The sequence below is a fragment of the Pleurodeles waltl genome, chromosome 3_1, assembly GCF_031143425.1.
Source record: "Pleurodeles waltl isolate 20211129_DDA chromosome 3_1, aPleWal1.hap1.20221129, whole genome shotgun sequence".
Taxonomy (NCBI): Eukaryota; Metazoa; Chordata; class Amphibia; order Caudata; family Salamandridae; genus Pleurodeles; species Pleurodeles waltl.
Genome location: NC_090440.1, coordinates 569,884,050 through 569,904,585, shown reverse-complemented (window position 1 = coordinate 569,904,585; position 20,536 = coordinate 569,884,050). Strand labels below are relative to the sequence as shown.

Below are 20,536 nucleotides of genomic sequence, written 5' to 3'. Positions count from 1 at the left end.
CAGCTCATCCTCTCACTCTCAACAGACCTCACCCAAACAAAGACAAACTTTCATAACTGTATGAAAAGCACCTCCACCTGGATAAGGGACAGCTGCCTGAAGCTCAAATCTACACGGAAAAAAACGGAGGTGCTGATCTTTGGTAGAGACTCAACTCTCTGAAACGACTACTGGTGGCTACGCGAACCAGGACAGGCCCCGACCTGGACAATACCCAGATCTTTGGCACAATCCTCGATGGTGAACTCTCTATGAGACAACAAGTCAACGCCGTCTCTCCGCCTGCTTCCACACACTCTGCATACTCTGCAAGATCTTCAATTAGCTCCCCTTCAAAACAAGGAAGACAGTGACGCAAGCCCTCATCACCAGCTGCCTAGACTATAGCAACACACTCTACACTGGCACCACCAACGAACTGCAGCAACTTCAAACAATCCAGAACGTAGCAGCCAGACTCATCCTCAACGCACACCTGGCAAAAATCCTTCGAATACACCGCTGCTTCACAGGACAACGCTCCTTCTGCCACCTTGCCTCCAAGGCCTGGAATGCTCCCCCCCCCCTGCATCTCTGCACCGCATCATTAATGACACACTTCAGAAAGGGGCTGAAAACCTGGCTCTTCAAATAACACAGTCAGTAAGTGATACCCACCTGAGTGACAAGCAGTGCTATACAGATACCATATGACTGGTTGATTGATATGGTGAGCAGCACCAAAAAGTGAACAAACTAATGGGTTACTAAAAGCCCCTGTGTATGTATATAAATGCATGTATTTTCTATATGAACTTTTTGGAAAACATAAGACTGTTGAGACAGCTAAAACTGCCTCTGGCCAGATCTAAAAGGCCAGATTTTATGTATTTTCTGTAATCCGAGGTGATTGGTCATGGAGAGTTCCAGAAAATGTAATTGAAACTCCATAGTTCATCACTACACTCGATAGCCTGTGTTGATCTTGCAACAAATACAGCCACCTAGCTCCTCATCTTTCATACACAGGTGGAAAATGGCCTAGTGTTACTCTTTGAGGAAAGACTCGAAACACTTCAAGATATTGCAGTTGAATCAGTCGAGAGACCGAGTGGTCGACGGTGTCGAACTCCTGTGACGGATCACGAATAAGCAGCGCGATGACACCAAAAAAGAAAAGAACAGTTGAATTAAATGTGAAACCTAAAAAGAAAAAAACCTAGCCAATAGTTTTTAAGAAGGTATCCAACCTCTACAAAATCCGGTACCCCTTAGAATGCACTTGCGAGAATTATTTGCAGTCCATGTGTAGTCTGGAGCAGTAACAATGTTATGGCTCACTTTAACCTTGAGAATTAAAGCCCCAATTGCTAGTTGCACGGCACTAGGGCGATTTTATTATTTCCATGTGGTAAAATCAACTGAATTCTACGCAACAAGTAAAACCCATTGAATTGGGAATTAAACTATGTGGACAATTTTTCAAACAGTGAAACCTCACAGAATCCCCTTTTCAGGGCGGTTTTACCCCATAAATGCTCCCTGTGTTCTGAGCAGCTGGCAAATGTATCCTGTGTGTCGGTTGAAGTGGGGACGGAGAACGATCTGGGGAGTAGGGGAGGGAAGGGGACCTTTTTCTTTTAGTAGGAGGATCATTGTATGCTTCCTCCTGTGGAAACAAAGCGCTATGAGAAGAGGCTGCTGCTGCAGTCCAAGCCTCATGCAGTTTTTCCAGTCATAAAAAAATCAGGTCAGGTTCTTCAACACCCAGTAAACCAGGAAAATCTAACCTCTATTGATCAGGTGGAGTGAAATGAGTGCATGCAAGAATGCATCTGTTTTGCTACATCTGACTTGTAATCAGGCCGTAACTGTTGAGCATAAAAATAATTGAGGAGAAATGTTACCGCATTTAGTGCCGATTTTTTCCTGCAGCCTTCTGATGACAAAAACTGTTCACATTGTTTTTGTGGTTTGATGTGCCATTGCTATCGCATTAACCCGGCTCTCTAAAGGCAGAAATGTGCACTAATTTGCACTAACTTGGTTAAATCATACCTGCAGGTTTTGAAATTAGCCTTATACCAGAACGTTTTATGGCGGGTGTACGAGACAGGTGTACAATTTATCAGAAAAGCAAAGGTTTAAACAAAAAGGTTCCAGGCAGAGATTTTTTCCATCTTTCCATCTATTTACACTGGCTCCACCAAAGAACATGGTGGACTTGCATTCACAGTGACCAAGAAACAGTCTTCTTGTACGAGAAGCCAGTCCGATCCTGCCATGCCTGACAATCTCTGAAAAAGGCAGGTTATGGGGAGGCTCCAATAATTGATCCTCAAAACAGGGCACTATTGTTAGTGTAACTTTTCTGAGAGTAGTGTTTCGAGTGTCCAGTTAATTCCCACCCAAAAGAAAGCATGGAACACCCAACAGTACGTAGAAGCCAAACGTTAGAGGCATTTGAAGGTCTACCGGCCAACACTCACATCCAAATGCATGTGGAAGTGGCTTTACCTAATGGCTCAGGGTAAAGCTCTATAAAGGCTTGCTCTACCTTGCTGATTCGGTTTTTTTTAACTGAGAAATAGTATCAATTCATCTTTAACACTTCGAATTGCATTACTTCAAAACTGAAATGTGTTCAACTGAAATTACGGAATCGTATTAGTAATGTGGAAAACAACATACATTTTTCTTCTATAGATAGTACAAAATAAACCAGCAACACACCTAAATTAAATACATTTCCATCTGCAACACTCTTTAAGCCAAAATCCTTAAACCCTTTTCATAATGATGTACATATACCTGTAACTTTTATAATTACTCCTGAATTCTTAAACCCTAACCCTATACCCCAAACCACACCCCTATTGGCCAAACCCTAATACTTTACACCAAACTATTAAATCTATGCCCCTAGCCCAGAACACTATACTCTTAAACTTTAGCCCCTAACCATGACCCTATACCTTTAACCCTATACTTGTAACGCTTAGCCTGTGAATCCAATTCTTTAAAACAAAAACCTTAGCCCTTAATCCTACATTCTAAGGATACCATATGCTATTAACCCATGTACCCCATGCTCTTAACTCCTATACCCAAAATTCCTAACCATTACCTCATAACTTCTACACCTCAACCACTAATCGTATACCCCAATCCCTTAAGCATGCATTCTCAATGCCTTAACACATACCTGTTATCTTGCACCTGATATCCTTAAATTGTACCCTTTAGCACCTTTAACACTGTCTTTACTTCACTTCATTTTGTGAACAAACATTTAGGGAAGCATTCCTTTTTGTATTGTTTACGTTTAGAACTAATAACTGAGAAGTGTTATTTTTACAAGTGTTGCTTTCAAAGATTTGAGGCAATATCTGAAGGTCAGCTGTGACAGCTTTGCATGTTTAATTTATATAAAGCTTGATTGCTCCTTATGCCACATGTTAAGGCCATGTGAGGACCAACTGTGCTGGGACTCACATGGCAAGGCTGACATGTTAAAGGAAAATTAAGTATAACTTCACTTTCTCTACCATGTTACGGGCATGAGAACTTGTGTAGTCCCTAATGTCACATGTTAAGCATACAAAAAGGCCGGCTGGCCTTAACTTTCACATGATAAAGGAAGCCAAGCTTTAACTACTGTAAACTCACATGTTGAAGCCATCTGATTACTCTTGATGTCAACTGTTCAAAGTATGTGAAGTTTGCCTGCCTTAGATCTGCATCTCCACTGGAAGAGGAGGTGCCTCCTTACAGTTGCACAGAAGGGTGTTCCAGTGAACAGGCTCAGATGGCCTCTGCAGTCACACCTTATCCTTAGTTTAAGAGTCTTCCTTATGCAGTTACAACTGCAAAAATGCAAGAATGCAAGCAGTGCAGAATTTTCTTCATGTGGCTACTCTATGAGAAACCAAAATCTAAGCTTGTTAAATGTTATATTATGTCAGTGGTCAGTGTTCCCTGTGCCAAAGTCCAAGGCTGCGTAGTCCAGAATCCGCCTCTGGCTGCTTTAATTCAAAAGCCAGACACTCCCTGCCCCTTTATCTCAATCTTGCAGGCTCCTGCTTTCTCCCTTGTTGATGGTCTTCTCTTCCTTTTTATTTCCCATTTGTGTGTTTTCCCTCTGTTGCTATCGGGGAATGTCTGGTAAGGAAACATAAGTGCCAGTGGGCCCCATTGGCACCAACAACTGAGAGCCTGTGGGCTCCTCCAGCAACGACAAGCTCAAACTGAGCAGGTTGCATGGTTTTTGCAGAGCACGGCGTTCTTCAGATCACTTCTTGACACTACTGAGAAGTTGTTATTTGGCACTATATTGGCGTGCAAGGGAGTAGCCTGAAGATAAAACTACACCCCACTTTGAACCAAACATTTAATGAGAGTATGTGTGCAAAGCAACTAAGCCTGGCACTTCCTAGATTAAGGGGGTCATTCCGACCCCGGCGGGTGGCGGGCACCGCCCGCCGGGCAGAAACCGCCCAAACACCGCCCCGTGGTCAAATGACCGCGGGGAGCATTCCAACTTTCCCGCTGGGCTGGCGGGCGATCTTCAAAAGATCGCCCGCTGGCCCAGCGGGAAAGCCCCAGCAAAGATGAAGCAGGCTCCGAATGGAGCCGGCGGATTTGCTGGGGTGCGACGGGTGCAGTTGCACCCGTCGCGATTTTCAGTGTCTGCCAAGCAGACACTGAAAATCTTAATGGGGCCCTGTTAGGGGGCCCCTGCAGTGCCCATGCCAGTGGCATGGGCACTGCAGGGGCCCCCAGGGGCCCCACAACACCCGTTCCCGCCAGCCTCTTCCTGGCGGTGTAAACCGCCAGGAACAGGCTGGCGGGAAGGGGGTCGGAATCCCCATGGAGGCGCTGCATGCAGCGCCGCCATGGAGGATTCCCTGGGGCAGGGGAAACCCGGCGGGAAACCGCCGGTTCCCCTTTTCTGACCGCGGCTTTAACGCCACGGTCAGAATTGCCCCGGAAGCACCGCCAGCCTGTTGGCGGTGCTTCCTCTGCCCTCTGCCCTGGCGGTTAGAAACCGCCAGGGTCAGAATGAGGGCCTAAATCTCTTCACTTGTACATCATCCTATCTATTCATTCTTTCATCCTTCACCCCTTCCTTTCATTATTCCAACAATCCATTAACAATCCTTCGATCCATTGAACCACAGATTCATTCATCAATCCTTTCAGTCATCCGCCTATCCTTTAACCTTTTCATCCATCTATCCATTCACCCTTTCATCATTCCAGCCATCCAACAAACATTTCGTTCATACATGGATCCATCCATCCATTTACACTTCCATTTGTCCATGCACCCTTTCATCCACCTTTCATGTACCCTTCCTTGCAACTTTTCATTACCTGATTCTTTCACCCATCCCTCCTACCTTTCATCCCTCTAACCCTCCATCCTTGCACCCTTAGTTGCTTTGAACCTTTCTTCATTTCTATTTTATTTTCCAGTTGCTAACTGCCATAATTTTTTTAAAATTTTCTCATATGTCTTCTCACATTGTATTTCTTCCCCCATTCACTCTATTTGCAGCTCTGTTTGTTCCTTTGAGATATTTTCATTATTTCTTTTGCGCTTTCTTTAACCGAACTGGGCTCACTTAACAACTCTTGACCTCCACCTCTTAACCCTGTGCCTGCTTGTACCTTAGAATGTTTCATGAGACTTTGTCTGAAGGCCTACACACAGAACAGACCAAATATAAACCTAATGATTTTTCACTGGGACCCAGATTACTAGGCCATCGGGTGCAGTATCTACCCACTTAAGCTGCTAAAGCGTGTGGCGGTGGGTCCCTACGCCACTGTTGGCGTGTCTGTCTCTGTGGTGGGCGTAATCATAATGAGGTGGTCTTGTGTCCTAACAAATCCAGGTGCTGGTGAGATTTCCAAGCACTAGCATGAGGTTAAATGGAAGGAAGCCAATCAGAATAGGAGTGCATTCTAGCTTCAAACCAAAATGAAAACTGCCAGCAAAGTGGAAAAACGTCGGAGGAAAAACAAAACGGAGAAAAAATAAACAGTTCTACAAACTTGAAGTTAAAAAGTATCAAGAGGCACGCTTGGCAACAGAATGATTAGAGCAGCTTTAAAACAAAGGCTCAAAACTATTAAGAGCACTCAGTGAATTCCACATTATTAACAGGTCTGGCAGAGAAACCCACTGTGTCAGGAGATAGTTGAGCTGAAATTCAGATGAACTTTAGAGAGAAAGCAGATTGAAAAGCATTGAAATCAATTCTAGAAATAGGGCAGGGAGAAGCAGTAAATAAGAAAGGTGCGGAGCTTAAAGAATGGTCTGCTTAAACACCCTGACTGAGGAAATTAACCCAGAGGCTCATAAAAGGGCTAAACCATCAGGCTCACCCACAGACCGCTGTTCACCCTTCTTAAAACTCAATGGAATAATCTTTGCAGCTTCAGTTACTGAGCTTTGCAGCTGGGTAAGTTCCAAAGAAAATGAAGCAAGAATTGTCTACAATGTTTCTTATGTAAAAACTTCTAGGTGCTCTACAGACATACCTTACCATAGGGCCAGGGGTGAAGTTGCCATTTCCATTAAAGCTAGCGGTGGCCATTTTGTGTGCTGCATGGCAGAACCACCGGAATTGGGCGTTTATTAAAGATGACCAATAGTGACGTTTTCAGGAATTGCTCTTTTGGTTATAAATGATGATGTGATTGAGTAGCCTGAGCAGGAAGAGAGTTTGATATATGTCTCCTACAACCTGTCAACCTCATTCAACATCCTCGATTATCTGATCCTCCTGGAAGCTCGGGCTGAATGGTTGGCACTGAGGGTCCTCATCAGGGGCATTACACTAGCCCAGTAGATTTTCTTACCACAGTGTATTTTCTGTGGACTTTAAATACTTGGATGGTAAAAGTATTTTCTTCTTAGTAGTGAATGCTAACACATCGGGGAGCTGTGGCTGCATTGCTGGGCGGGATACTGAGCTTCTGACTCAGCATCTTCACCCGTTGCCTCAATTAGTTGATCAACTTATGCCTCAATGTGAGGTCCAAGGTTTTGGATAAAAGATGTCTAAAATACTCCCCATGAAGAATTGCCTTCTAGAGGGGAATTGTTAGCTATTCACCCTAGATTTAGATGAAACTGACTGAAAGGAAGTGCATTCACAGTTCGTGGTCTAAAAAGCTTGCAACACAAAATCTGGGAGCTATTTCATTTATTGAATTAAAAAAAGAAGACAAAAGCTGACTGATTAAGAATTATTTTATCTAAAGTATCACTTCGAATTTCTAATTTCATTCAATTGTTTTTGAAGGCCCGTACGGCTCTGGTAAAATAAATTAATTTCCCCTATAATTTAGATGATAGCGAGAAGTAAGAAACACAGATAGAAAGCTAGAGTACACAAGGAACAATATAGGTAGAAGAATGGATTCATATTACGAGTGTCACGGTCCATACCGCTGATTTTGACTTGGTGACTGCCGCACTCAGCACATGGCAGTAAAGTAAATTCTTCAGTCTGGTGCATGGAATAGTCTGTGCTGGCAATTACAATTCTGTTGCCAGGTAACCAGCTGGTGACGTCATCCATTAAATTCAGGACAATGCCTTCTGAGGCTTCCACTTTAAATCCACTTTGGGGAACACCTGAAAGAAAGTACAGGGTTATCATTGCTGACTGCTAGACATATTAAAATATGTGAGCATGGGAAATGTGCTTTGCATCAGAACTGTGCACAGGGACTGTGTCTTCGAGTTATGTATCGAGTTCTGCATGAGAATGGTGCTTGTGCATGGGGTCTGTAGTTAGGCTTTGTGCACGGGTCCAGGTTAAGGGGCTTCAAATGGTTATTGTGAATAAGAGTCATGCACGGAACCCATACATGGGAGCTGTTCATTGAATTGTGCATCACAGTAGTGTGTGAAGGAACTGAGGAGGCTTAACCTGTGTGTGGCACCACATGTATGAATTTACACAATGCAAAAGTCCTGTACAAATTATCCGAGTATATGCCCTGGTATATGTGGGAAGGTTCTATCTACTAACCTACACCTGCGAATTAGACCAAGAGCGTGCCTAATGTGTGGCAGCACGCATAAGCAAGGTCTCATGGACAATGACTCAATCAAGCATGTGATCTGCCTGTGGGTGACATTTGTATTTGCATCAGAGGTGTGTGCATCAAAGTGATTCTACACTTATGACTTGTCCATTCTATCATTATGGGGTGGAGCTACCATCATCCTCCAAGTGGCCTCAATGAAGAAGGTGCTTCCTAACCTAGGGAATTAATATGACATTGCCTTAAGAGTGACCCCTGAGGTCAAGGACCCAAATGTCCCTCATGGAGGGTGGCCCTGGTTCTGTCATGAGGTGTCAACTGCTGTGAAGGCCACATTTTCAGTTACGAGGGGCTAAAGCTGATGCTGACCCTCACCTTTGCTCCAGCCACTGTAAGCAGTGACAGTGAACCGAAGCCCCTCACAGGTCTCAAACTCCCTAGCTGCCATGGCCAGGCCGGTGGTCCCATTAACTTCATACTGCTGCTTGTCTTCTGTGGTTGAGAAGGCACCACCTCCAAGCACAGTCACCAGCACCCATGGCTGCCTGGGAACACAAAGGAGAGGGTGAGGTAAGGGAGAGGATCAGACAGAAGATGAGCTGAGGACAGAGAGGCAGCAGAGGGTGCTGTACAAATGAATAGAACATGAGCTGAAGGTCAAAGATGGAGCAAAGGGGCCAGGCAACGGCTGTGAGGCAGGGAAAAGGGCATGTGGAGAGAAGAGAGGCAGCAAAGAGGCAAGGAAGAGGGTGTGTGGAGCACTGTAGCGCATGCTGAGGGACCAAGATGCAGCAAAGGGGCAAGGAACAGAGTGCATGGGGCAAAATACAATGAGATGAAGAGCAGACGAGCAGCAAACAGGCAAGGCAGAGGGTGCCAGGAGGGACAGAAGTCAAACTGAGATGCAGGAATACAATAAGAGGCAGGGCAGAAGTGTGAGGAGGGGCAAAGGATGAGGTGAGAGGCAACAAAGGTACACTGATCTCCCATATTAGAAAGAAAAATAATCTACTTGAGGAAAACACAGACAACACCACCCCTAAACTTGACCTAACTGCCATAGAAAGAGATTAGAGCAATTTTCCACCAATACATACTTTTGATACCCTATAAGAAAAATATTTCCTTAACATTATCACCAGAAGCAAACCATCAGGATCACCTTCAGTCCAACCACCTACAAAAATCTTTAAAGGAATCCTTTGCGACAACCTGTGCAGGGAATGTAGGTAGAAGCTTACTCAACAAGTCCCTGCACCCCCCTACATTAGCCTTAAAAAAAGCCTTGCGATATCTGATCCAGCAAACTACAGGCATATATCAAATGGCCCATTCTTAGAAAACATTTTGAAAGAGCAGTATTAACTCAACTTCCAAAATCTACAGGAGAAAACAACTTGACGTCAGACCAATAGTCTGGCTTAAGACTAGGTAGAGGCACAGAGTCAGCCATCATATCCATTTGGGATGACCTAAAACTCACTGTGAATAAGACCAGGGTGGCCATTCTACTGCTTCTGGACTTATCAACTGCATATGACACTGTAACCATTACACGTTGCTAAAAAGACTCCATCCTCTCAGAATACATGAAGATGCTCTAAAATGAGCTGATCTTACCTCAAAGACAAAGTATGTTTTCTACCACCTTTCGTAATAGTTCCTCACACCAATGCTGTGGCGTCCCTCATGGGCAAATCATGTCCCACCAATTATTCAACATCTACCCAGCTCCCTTACTAAACCTGAATAAATTGTTTAACCTCACCTGTTAGAACTATGCATAAGGCACACAAATCATTGTAAAAATGGGCAACCTGGAAGACCTCCACAATTCAAAACTTGATGATTGCCTTCACCCCATAAACACATGGATGTTTAGTAAACACCTAAAGCTCAACACTGCAAAGGCAGAGATCATGACCTGCAAACTATAGCAAGAATACCACCCTACAGCCACATAGCTAAAGGAACTCTGGGTGCCTGCAGCAACATCAAGAGAAATCAGAAACTCATGGATAACAATAAAAACTACTAGCTACAGTCACACGCATAATCTCTAAATTTGACTATGTCAACAGCCTTTACCTTGGCACACCCGATTCACTGTTGACAAAATAAAATTGAAAATACTGCATCAAAACTCCTTCACTGCATTCCTCTCAAGAGAACACACAATTACTCCACTGCAACACAGGTCATCATACTACCTTACTATAAATAATCCACAGGAAACACTACTTTCTTATTACAAGAAGCTAAGCTTTGAAATTTGTTACCAGTCAAGATCTGAAGCGTTCTGGAGCATATAAAGTTTAGAAGGTAGTTGAAAGCACAGGTGGTTCCAAGATAACTACATCATGCCACAACCATGGGATTGAACTCAGAAAGATAATCACACCTTCAATTACAATTTACAGTTTACAGCAAACACACGTGAACAACTCAGCAGGCACACTTCTTTCTGTATCCAGGTAACCTAAGAAGGGATGACGTACGGTAAGCCTGAGTATTATACAGTAATGTTAACCAACGTATAACCCTTTTGGCCTACACAAATACCACCCAGGTGTGTGCAGCCATCTGTAGCTTAATCTTGCACACTTATATAAGGCATATCTGGTATGGGTCTCATCCATCACACAGGACACTTCCATCCAGTAAATCATCCTTCACCAACTGAACAGGCATGGAATATCTGAAGAGATATGTCACATGCTGTTGGGCAATCAGAGGACTTTAATCTACTTCACCACTGTAGGTCCCAACTAACTACACACTATGATCGCTTCTTTACACCTCACAATGACATTCAGATGTAGAACGATAGTAGCAAAGCCCATCCCAACAGATCCTCCCAGCATTTCTCTTCCCAACCGTGCCTTCTCAGGAACAAAATATCAGGTTGAACAATTCAATGTAGTAACCAGCTCAGTATGATCTTTAGAATATCATAAAGGGACCTGGAGAGCTTCTCAAAGCTGCCTGCTTGCTGGAAACCACAAATTGTATGTCTGTCTCTTACATCTCTTTTTCCAATACACTGCAAAGTGCTGCATTGCATATCACAATAACTGCACCTGGGTTGTCATCACGCAGGGCATGGAAACACTTCCAAAACATGATAAAAAAACAAAGACAACACCATTCCACCCACACATGGCATTGCTTACTGCCTATGTAGGCAAGTTCTTCAGTACCCCACAAAGGGGTAATAAAGACTATTCAAATAATGCATTTCTATACAGAACAGTACAATAAAAGACACAGGTGTATGCGGACGATCTTATGATTTATACTGGCCATTTGCCACTTGTTTTTCCTAGAATCCTAAAATGTTTAAAAGACTTTGGTGAATTTTCAGGTTATTCTGTTAATTCTCAGAAAACTGAAATTATGTGCTGGAACACCACCTATAATAGCTCTTTAGTCAAGCAGCAGATCAGATATTTGGGGGTTCAAGTTATTTCTGACTTGAATGATCTAGCACATTGCAATTTTGAAAAGATTTGTAAGGAAACCCATGCTTTGCTTAAAACCTGGGCTGGGCTTCCTTTAACTTTTATAGGGAGAGTTAATGTTCTTAAAATGATTATTCTTCCCAAATTTACTTTTCTGTTTAATGCTATTCCTCTGGAGTTCAAGAAAAGTTGGTTTAAAAAGATACAAGCAGATTCAACTTCTTTTGTATGGTTCTCCAGAGGGGTTAGGATCGCCTGGCATAAGTTATGTAGGCCTATGGGTAAAGGGGGAATTGCGGCTCCAGACTTTTATAAATATTATTTGGCTTTTCATTTGAAGAATGTTCGGTTTTTATTTCGTGATAGTTCAGAATACACTTTTTTGTGGGCTGTATTGACTCAAGAGTTTTCAGCTGCTGGTAGTTTCTTCTTGTATATGTTTGGTCATCCCAAATTCTTTAAAATAAAATTTTGAAACTTCTCAAAGATGCTGGTAGAGTCTGGTGGCTGGCTCGGCAAGCACTAGGTATTCATTATTATAGTTTTTGGGCTCCGATTTGGGAATCCCCTGGTACTCCTGAATTTCTTTTAGATAAATTGTCTCTTCCTTTGAAGGGTATAATGAGATGGGGACAAATTATGGAAGAGTCCAGGCTGCTATCTTGGTTTAGGCTCGGGCAGCTAATAGATTATAGGCTTTCCAAGTTTTAATACTTGCAGCTATTGAGTTGGGCGGCTTCCCTTCAAGAGGGGGGGGGGGCACTAAGAACTACTGAGAGGAGAGGCTGTTAACAGGTTTGATTCATAAAGAGATTTCAGTCTGGTGTCGGGTGTTGCTTGAAGCTTCGGACTCAGAGGCCTCCCTCCCAGGGAAGAAGTGGGGTAGTGTCTTGCCAGCCCCAGATATAGCGCAGATTTGGGAGTTTTAATTTTCCATACTTTGGTCGGTTACTAGATCAGTTGCTCTGCAGAAGAACCATCTGTATACAACACACAGGGTTTATTGGACACCCCAGAGGTTAACCGCTTTTGGGAAGGTAGAAAAAAAGTGCCCATGTTGTGAGGTGTCTAATGCAGATGATATACACATGTTCTGGAGTTGCCCTAACCTCTTTTCTTTTTGGTCCTCGATCAATGGCTTTCTTAAACAGGCTATTTGCACGGAGGTGGAAGTGACTCCAGTATTAGTGTTTTTCGGAGTTTCTTTGGGTACCTCATGGGACTCTAAGTTGTCTAGATCACATAAGGGTATGATGTATTTACTGATCTTGCTGGCTAGAAGACAAATATGTTTAAACTGGGTTAAATCTACATCTCCGAAGATACGTGACTGGTTTGTATCTGTTAATTATTTTTGTGATTTGGAACGCATGGGCCCGTTGGGTATCAGAGATTAAAGTTGGGACATTTGGGAGAACTTTGTGCAAACTGTTACCTCAGACATATAGTCCAATGATTATTACCACCTCCTTCTGTCCACTTTTTTGCCCCGCCCCTCTCTCGTGGCTGGCTGCCGGCTGGTGGTTTTGCAGGTCACGAGTTTTGGTACCGGCAAAGAGAGGTGAATGGCTGCGTTTGCTCAGGTTGGATCTGACTATATTGGATCGCCTTACATGACGCAGGTTGATGACCCTCACGTAGCAAGGTGGGATTTTTCTCTCTTCATTATTATGAGGACGATAAAAAAAATAAAAATATACAAGACACAGGTGTGTGCAGGGGCGGACGGTGTGTGCAGGGGCAGAGGATGAGTGGAGGGACAGACGATGGATAGAGGGGTCACAGGGCATAGTGAGGGCAGATTTTGTGTGAAGGGCTTAGCAGACATGCAGTGGTGGGTGCACTAAACTGTACTGAAGTAGGAAGGCAGAGGGTGACCATCCACAGCTGGTCCATGCTCACCTCAGAGAAAGCAGTCAGCATCATGAACAGCACCCACTCCGGAGCCCCCATGAAACCCTGTCCGCACCACATATACATTAGAGCCAGCACATCCATCGCCCCCAAGCTCCAGAACACAATCAACTGTTCCATCAACACTTTTCTCCCTTTAGTAAAATGTGTTGTTGGCGCCGCACTAACTTGATTACTGTTTGGATATTTATTCTTTTTTATTTATATGTTCATTACCTCAGTATTGGCCACCATTTTTCTAAAATTAATGAGAATTATTTTATTTTTTTATTTCTTAGCTCCTTTTGGGCTTATCATGGCCTTCCACATTCCATCATGATTCTCTCTATTTGATGCCCTGAGACTTTTCCTGACAATCATCGTTACAGTGATTTGCTGTTCCATTTTTACTTGTGAACGCCACTTTTTCTTCGCCGGATTTTGACATCTCAGTCCTCTCATGTATGATTTCATCCTCATGCATTATACTTTAGTATGTTGTTTCTTTTTGTTCTCATTATCATTCTTGTTGCTTTCACTTTTCACGCATGTAAAATATGTGAACTATCGGCAGCGCTGCACTTTATCAGCCTTAATGTTTTTGCTTGCACTGACCTACGGTGTCTGGTTTGGGTAACTTTTCTGCATGTAGGTCTACAGTCCACTTGACATTCATGGGCATTTCTTTCCGTTATAGAGAAGAGTTCTTCTGCATGATGGGTCTTCCCATGCACTTATTGGATATAATTGCTTGCTCTTCCCCTTTCCTCTCTTCCCACCACCTTTCGTTTTTCCTCCATACCTTCACCATACCCTTTGTACATTTTCAATGTACTTCTTGAGTTTTTATACTCTAATTAAATTTATTGTACCTACACTATTACATTTGGCTTTCGATCTTTAATTTACAGCCTTGAAAAAGTCCTTTGGACGAAACACGTGTTGGCTGTTTTGTGCATTGTTATACTCACCAGAAATAAAGATTATTCATTGGAAGAAGAAGAAGACTTTCTTTATGGAGTTTGCTGTTTTATTGCTTGGACTACCTTTTGGAGTGGTCTGGTATTTTGCTTAATAAGTGCTCCATCAACACTGGCACGTTCCCCGAGGACCACCCAGCGCCTTGAGACCATCACGGGTGAGTAGCCACGCTTTACAAAAACTGATTGATTGATTGACCAAAGGGGCAAAGTATGAGAGAAGTGCCAGGTACTGAGATGTAGGTCCGTAGCCAGAGAAATGTGAACAGAGGGGTGCAGCAAGATGTGAATAAATACAGAAGATGAGAAAAGGTGAAATGCATTGGTTTAGCTGTAAGGGTGTTAAGAAAGAGGAGTGGCAGGGCACACAGTTTTCAAAGTTGTTTGGGTGAGTATAAAGATGGAGGGTGAGCAGACAAAAATGTAAAACGATAAGTGGAGTGGGCAAGGAGTGGGGAGAGTGGGAGGTTGTGGCTGGTACACAACTCATGTTCTGTGGTGTCAGAGTTGGCCTTATGAACGTAGTACTCTCAGTGCTTGGGGTAAGTCAGAGAAAAGTCTGCTGTTTACGTCTTACCGGCTGGCATCCGTCTGAAGGGTAACGTGCTTAGCACTTACACAGCCTGGTACTCTAGTAGCCCTGGATTGGACCAGGTATTAGTGTGCATGCCTGTCACATTGTCTGAGTAAACCGGGGATGTCCTTGTGTCTGATGATAGCAAAGACTGGGAGACGTCGGTAATGTGTGCGCGTGGCATTAGAACGGTTTCAAATCAGGCCCTTTGCTCCACACTGCTGCGATCATTCTGGATGTGTGTGTGTGTCTGCCATTGGACTTGTTGGTCCTGTGGTAAAGCTCAGACTCCTCCTGCCTCTGGTGGCAGAGAGCAGTGCAACACTTTCTCAGTTGTGCTCCTAAGACACCCGTCACAATTATCACCATCATTACGGTCAACACGTGCAGTAGCCTTGGCGCCTGCTAGCCACACGGTAGAGCGCGGGACCCTCCTGCCTCTGTTGAAAGGGCCCAGCACGGCTCTCTCTGTGATGTTCCAACCCCTCCCATCATCATTATCAACATAATTATGGTCATTACGTGCAGTACCCAGGCAGTACCTAGGCACCTGGCCTGTTCTAGGCTCTCAGACATCAGTCGCAGTGCCTGCGGCTCGGGTGGCGCCGACCGGGTCTCTCCTGCCTCTCCCGGCAGAGCCCAGCCCGGCAGTCCGCGGTTGACCCTCCGAACACACCCAGCGCCATCATTACAATCAGTGCTAATCTTCATGCTTCTTTCTCTCGATGGCAGTTAAAAGTATTGCTCAAAAGTTCTGTAGCAATGTTTGGTATCAACAACGGGCAAAGTGACCCAGTACTCGCCGCCTCTGTTAAATCGATGCATGCTCATATGTAGGTTAATGAAGAATGAGTTTTATTCTTCCAGTAAATTTCAGCTCCGCGCAGACGACGCCACCTGCTCTGGTCTGCGAGTTCTCCTCCAACTGTCTTCACATAGAACTCGGATGGCGTCACAACCCGCCTCGAGATGCACGGTGTCACAGTAAAGCGCCAGTGGCACGAGACTGCGACACAATAGCTGTAAGTAACAGCCCATATGCGCTCAAACTAACACCCTGGCGCGCGCTAGCCTCAGCTGTGTGCCTCAGACGCTCAGCCGCGGTGCATGAATCCGGGGCCATCAGGACGCAAAACATGTCTTCGGGCACACAGCTGTAAAAAGCATGAAGTGACGTGTCCTTCATACGTGCAGTTAAACAGAGATGGAAAGAAAGAAAAGGGGTATTGACAGGGCAGCCGTGAGGGATAAACCAGGCCAGCAGGACCGTGAGACCCCTGAGCAGAGGAAAGGGCAGGTGGGCACTATAGGCTATAGTTAACTTTTTTTTGTCTTATTTTTTGCTTTTGATGGCATCTTCCTGGACCGAAGAATCGCTATTTTGGTAACACCTTATTGGACAAAGAGTTCAAAATCGTGCGGAGGACTTCTCTCTTTAAGATGCGACTTGGTTATACAAAGCAGCATCCTCCTCTTTGCTGGAGAGAAAAGTTCAGAGACATAAATCTAACCCACAAGCTCATTTGGTGCTGTTCGTCCTGTCAGTTTCTGCTTTTTAGCGTTAACGTTGCCATCAAGGTGCCATCTGGCAGTGAGCAGTGGTGCAGGTTGTTTACATTACCCCCAAGCGAGATCTGCCACTGAGCTGCTCCCCGTTAGTATCTAGGGAATCTTCCTTGACATCACCCTTACTTTGAACTTTGCCTCTACTAAAATAGTTGACCTGTGGACATGGCACTCTTCCTCCTGAAACAAAGCCAATATCCTGTATGTTCAAGCACTGAGCTCTTTTGAGATATCTATTTTAGGGCTAGAATTAATATTATTTGCACCCCAAACCACATTGCCCCAGATTGGTAATTGGATAGCTTGCAAAAAAGTTCTCTATTCTGAGTAATTGGCCACCAAAATTTAAACCAAGCTCTTGTGCTGATTGCAGGCGCACCTAAAACAAGGAAAGCCCTGATAGCTTGTACGAGTATGTTGAGAAATTACTTCTTTACCCAACTATCTGGAACTAACTGTTGATCCCTGAGCAGTGCTTGAAATGGAAAAATAGACGCGAACCTTGCAACAAACTACTTGATTACATCTGAGTTGTGCAGGTACTTGCCAATTAAAAAGTATTGTATCGCTGCTAAGAAGTTCAGGTACTCTCCTGCTCAAAATAAAGAAGTGCAGGTACTCAGCACCTGATAGTACCAGCTCATTTAAAGCACTGTCCCTGGGCAGGACTGCTGTATGCTGCCCAATCCAGCCCTGTTTCTAAAGTGTTGCTAATCTATCCGGCAAACATCTACCGAGAACCTGGGTGTCCCTATGCTTCGAGGATTAGAAAGTGAGAGAGTGCATTAAATCACGTTGTGACTACGGCCAGACTCGTAACGCAGCTTCGTTTTCAGCCAGTAGAGGCCGGATGCAGGGCTGGCAAGCTATTGCTACCCTGGTCAATCATCTCCCCTTGTGCAGGGCTAGTATAAACTGTATTTTCCTATAATATATCCCAGGGGCAGATAATGATCCTGCGTAATACAAAACGCTAAATGTAGTGCTGCAACAGTAATTTATATTGTTTGTTTTGCTGTTCAGAACTAATGTTTGGGAAATAATTTAAGTAATTTTAGTAGGTAGTCTGCCAGTAGTGATAGCAAAAAGCACGGACCTAGGAGGAGGTGCATAAGTCCTCAGTACTTATGCAAAGCTTGTTTACGCTGGTAGGGCCTAAAAGGGCATGACTTGGCAGCCTTTTGATCCTTATGCTTAATGGGAGGTTTGCTACTTCCAGCATTTCGTCGATGATAGTAATGTGTTTATGCTGCCTGAAATATAGTTTGCTGTTAGTACTTCTTACTTTAGAGTCCCCAGATTTTTATTCTGTTCAGCTGATCTTATGAAGTAGGTTGTCTCCCTCTTCTTCTGTGTTCTACGAAGACATTTCATGTTCCGTACATGAGAGCAGCAGGTGCAGGTTTAGTGACATAGGCATCAGACTTGTCCAATTCTCTCGCTGTGAGATGTTCATAAGCCCAAATGCTTATGTATCAGGTCTCCAGTCGCAGCTCGCGACGATCAAAAGGGGCTGGGCGGCGTGTTGCAGGTGTGAGGGGGAAGGACAAATAATACATAAATACAGTTTTTACAAAACTTACTTGCCTCTGCCGCGCCGCCTCTGCCTCACCGCTCCTCGTCATAGCAGGCACCGGCTCCCAGCCTGCCCTGCTGCCAAGCCTAACGCCGCATTCATACCCTGGCTTGGTGCTCCGGGCAGAGTGGGAGCCTCCGCCTGCTGTCTCCAACCCAGCAACACAGTGCCGGTTTGGAGAGAGCCCAGTGTGCATGTGTCTTGGGCCAAACATACATGCGCACTGAGGGGAGTGCTGTGCGCTCCCCCTCCGTCCCTGTCATCGCCCGTGGCCCTACCCACTGAAAAATAAAAACGATCATAAACATAGCTTATGATCGTTTTTATTTTTCAGTTTGCAGCTGCTACGGGGGGGGGAGTGATGCTCCTCCACTATAGCAGAGGAGCCGCTGCTGCAGGTCACAGCAATAGTTTCCAAGTACAGAGCACTGGTTGAGCATGAGATGTCATCACGTTTGCTTCCCATCCAGTACAACTTGAAATGATACCTATTGCACTCAATTGTGCATGTTATAAAATACATTAAATTTGCACCAATACTAATAGGAGCCTTTGCATCTCTGTGGGTTGTCGATGCAGCTTCTACTGTCACTTGTGTGGACCAAATCTTGCATAAATACAGTTCAACAGGGCTCAGTAAACAATGAACTTAGCTATATGAAGCCAAGAAAGATATTATTGGCCAACGTTGTAGCCTGAGTCAACCATGTTATGTTTGTTAGATGGATCTTGAAGAGGCATGGCCAAAACGTTTTCTTTACACAAAATGAAAAAACACCCAAGTACAACTTAAACAGCATACACAGCCAGGAAATCATATGCTCGAGTCTTAAACTCACCATCTTTACAGCTCAAGTATAATCAGTAGGTTTCTCTAGTTCCTACAAGTGCTAACTGATAATTGATAAATTCCAATTTTATGGTAGCCTACATTGTAAACAATCTTCGCTTCATCTCAGACTTTAATATTGATCTAATTGCTACAACAAAGCTGCTGTAGTAAGACTTGCTGTAAGCTTACAGAGAGCCACAGTATGGATGGAATGCACCGTCAGGGAAGAGCAGAGGGAAGGGTTGCTATGGTTTACAACACTTCTGTAGTTACGAAGCTGTGTGAAGCTACTTCCTTCACAGTTTAAACATCTTGCCACTCAACTATGATTAAACCCAACGAATACCATAGCAACAGTAGCAATCTATCACCCCAAAAATAAAAGCCCCCTTCAAATTAAATTTCCTAGAGTTTATACTTCTTCTCTTGTCAACAGGTGTCAACCACAGTGCTAGAGCACTTCAACATTTGGCTTTGACCCCTGAAATGCGCTGGCAGCTAGTCTTCCATGGGCCTTATAAGGTTTATATTTTAGCCAAGTAATGAAAAAACTCCCCACAGCAAAGACAATACTCTGAATGGGTTTTCCTGCACAATATTTTTCTTTTCAAAGCACTTTAACAGGCATCTATGTGGTTGGATCATACTGCGAAATGGCAAGAAGTCACCATAAGAGCTGATGCCTTGTTGCTTCATTTACCTGCCATTTTGTTATCCCATGTTGTATATAACTTATTCTGGTTCCTTGTGTCTAACTTATGTTAGCTCACTCTTGTGGCTGACACTGCTGAGCAAGAATTCACAAACAACTACCTCAGAGTTAAAAAGTATATACTTCTTGCATCTTTTTCAAGGTATCTTTTCACTCTTCTTAAGAGAAAGATGTGCCACATTTTAGTTTCAGTTTGTGTCACATGAACTTTTTCTTGAAGTATGCATGAAGAAACCTATATAAAGTCATATAAGTTGGGGGGGGTGGTAGGATTAGTGGTTCACCCCTAATATTAAGCAAAGGATGGGATGTAAGCCCACTGTAAGTTTTTGGTAAGCACCACAAATGGTCTTTCACAACCAGACAGTTAAAGCTGCCTGGTAGGCAAGACCTAAAAAACGTAATGCCACCCTCTCGGCAAACCTCTTCCTCATATCCTTCTGAAGAATATCACAGCCTAAGAAGCTACTGATGGAAGGAGCATGGTGCATTGCATAGCAATACAACACTTTGCTTGTTATGCAGAATAATGCAGACTTCATATGTGTACAGGTATTCCGTCTCATCTTGGACACCCCTAGTTTCTACAGCACCGCATACTGTTGGTTCAACCTCTTCCTAAGCACTTCCAACTTTTGTAAACAGGAGAGCTGAGACTCATCCTTTCAACTTATGGCTAAACATCCTTCAACCTAGGGCTAATTCACTTGAGAACACCGTTACACCCTTTGAGGTATGAGGCCCCAACAGTAACAGAGCACTCTGCTTTTTCACACAATTTTCAGCGGCACCAGCCTGACAGGCTTACACTCTGAAATTATTGCATGGGATCTTTAGCACTCTACAAAATTTTGCAAACACATAAAGAATGTTGTGCTAAACCAGTCTGGCCCAAA

General features: G+C 44.0%; 2 protein-coding genes across 3 annotated transcripts in view; both read right to left on the bottom strand.

The window, feature by feature from the left end:
* The window catches only part of LOC138284333 (cell surface hyaluronidase-like), a 633,659-nt gene that overhangs the window by 452,981 nt on the left and 160,142 nt on the right, over window positions 1-20,536 (bottom strand). For both annotated transcript variants that reach the window (XM_069223000.1, XM_069223001.1), the window contains 2 exons: window positions 8,422-8,591; window positions 7,442-7,630 (listed from right to left, as the gene is read on the bottom strand). In XM_069223000.1, the coding sequence (XP_069079101.1) occupies window positions 7,442-7,630; window positions 8,422-8,591 (359 nt within the window). The remainder of the gene's footprint in view (window positions 1-7,441; window positions 7,631-8,421; window positions 8,592-20,536) is intronic.
* Window positions 1-20,536, bottom strand: part of CEMIP (cell migration inducing hyaluronidase 1) — an 899,136-nt gene that overhangs the window by 851,172 nt on the left and 27,428 nt on the right. The gene's annotated exons all lie outside the window — the stretch shown is intronic.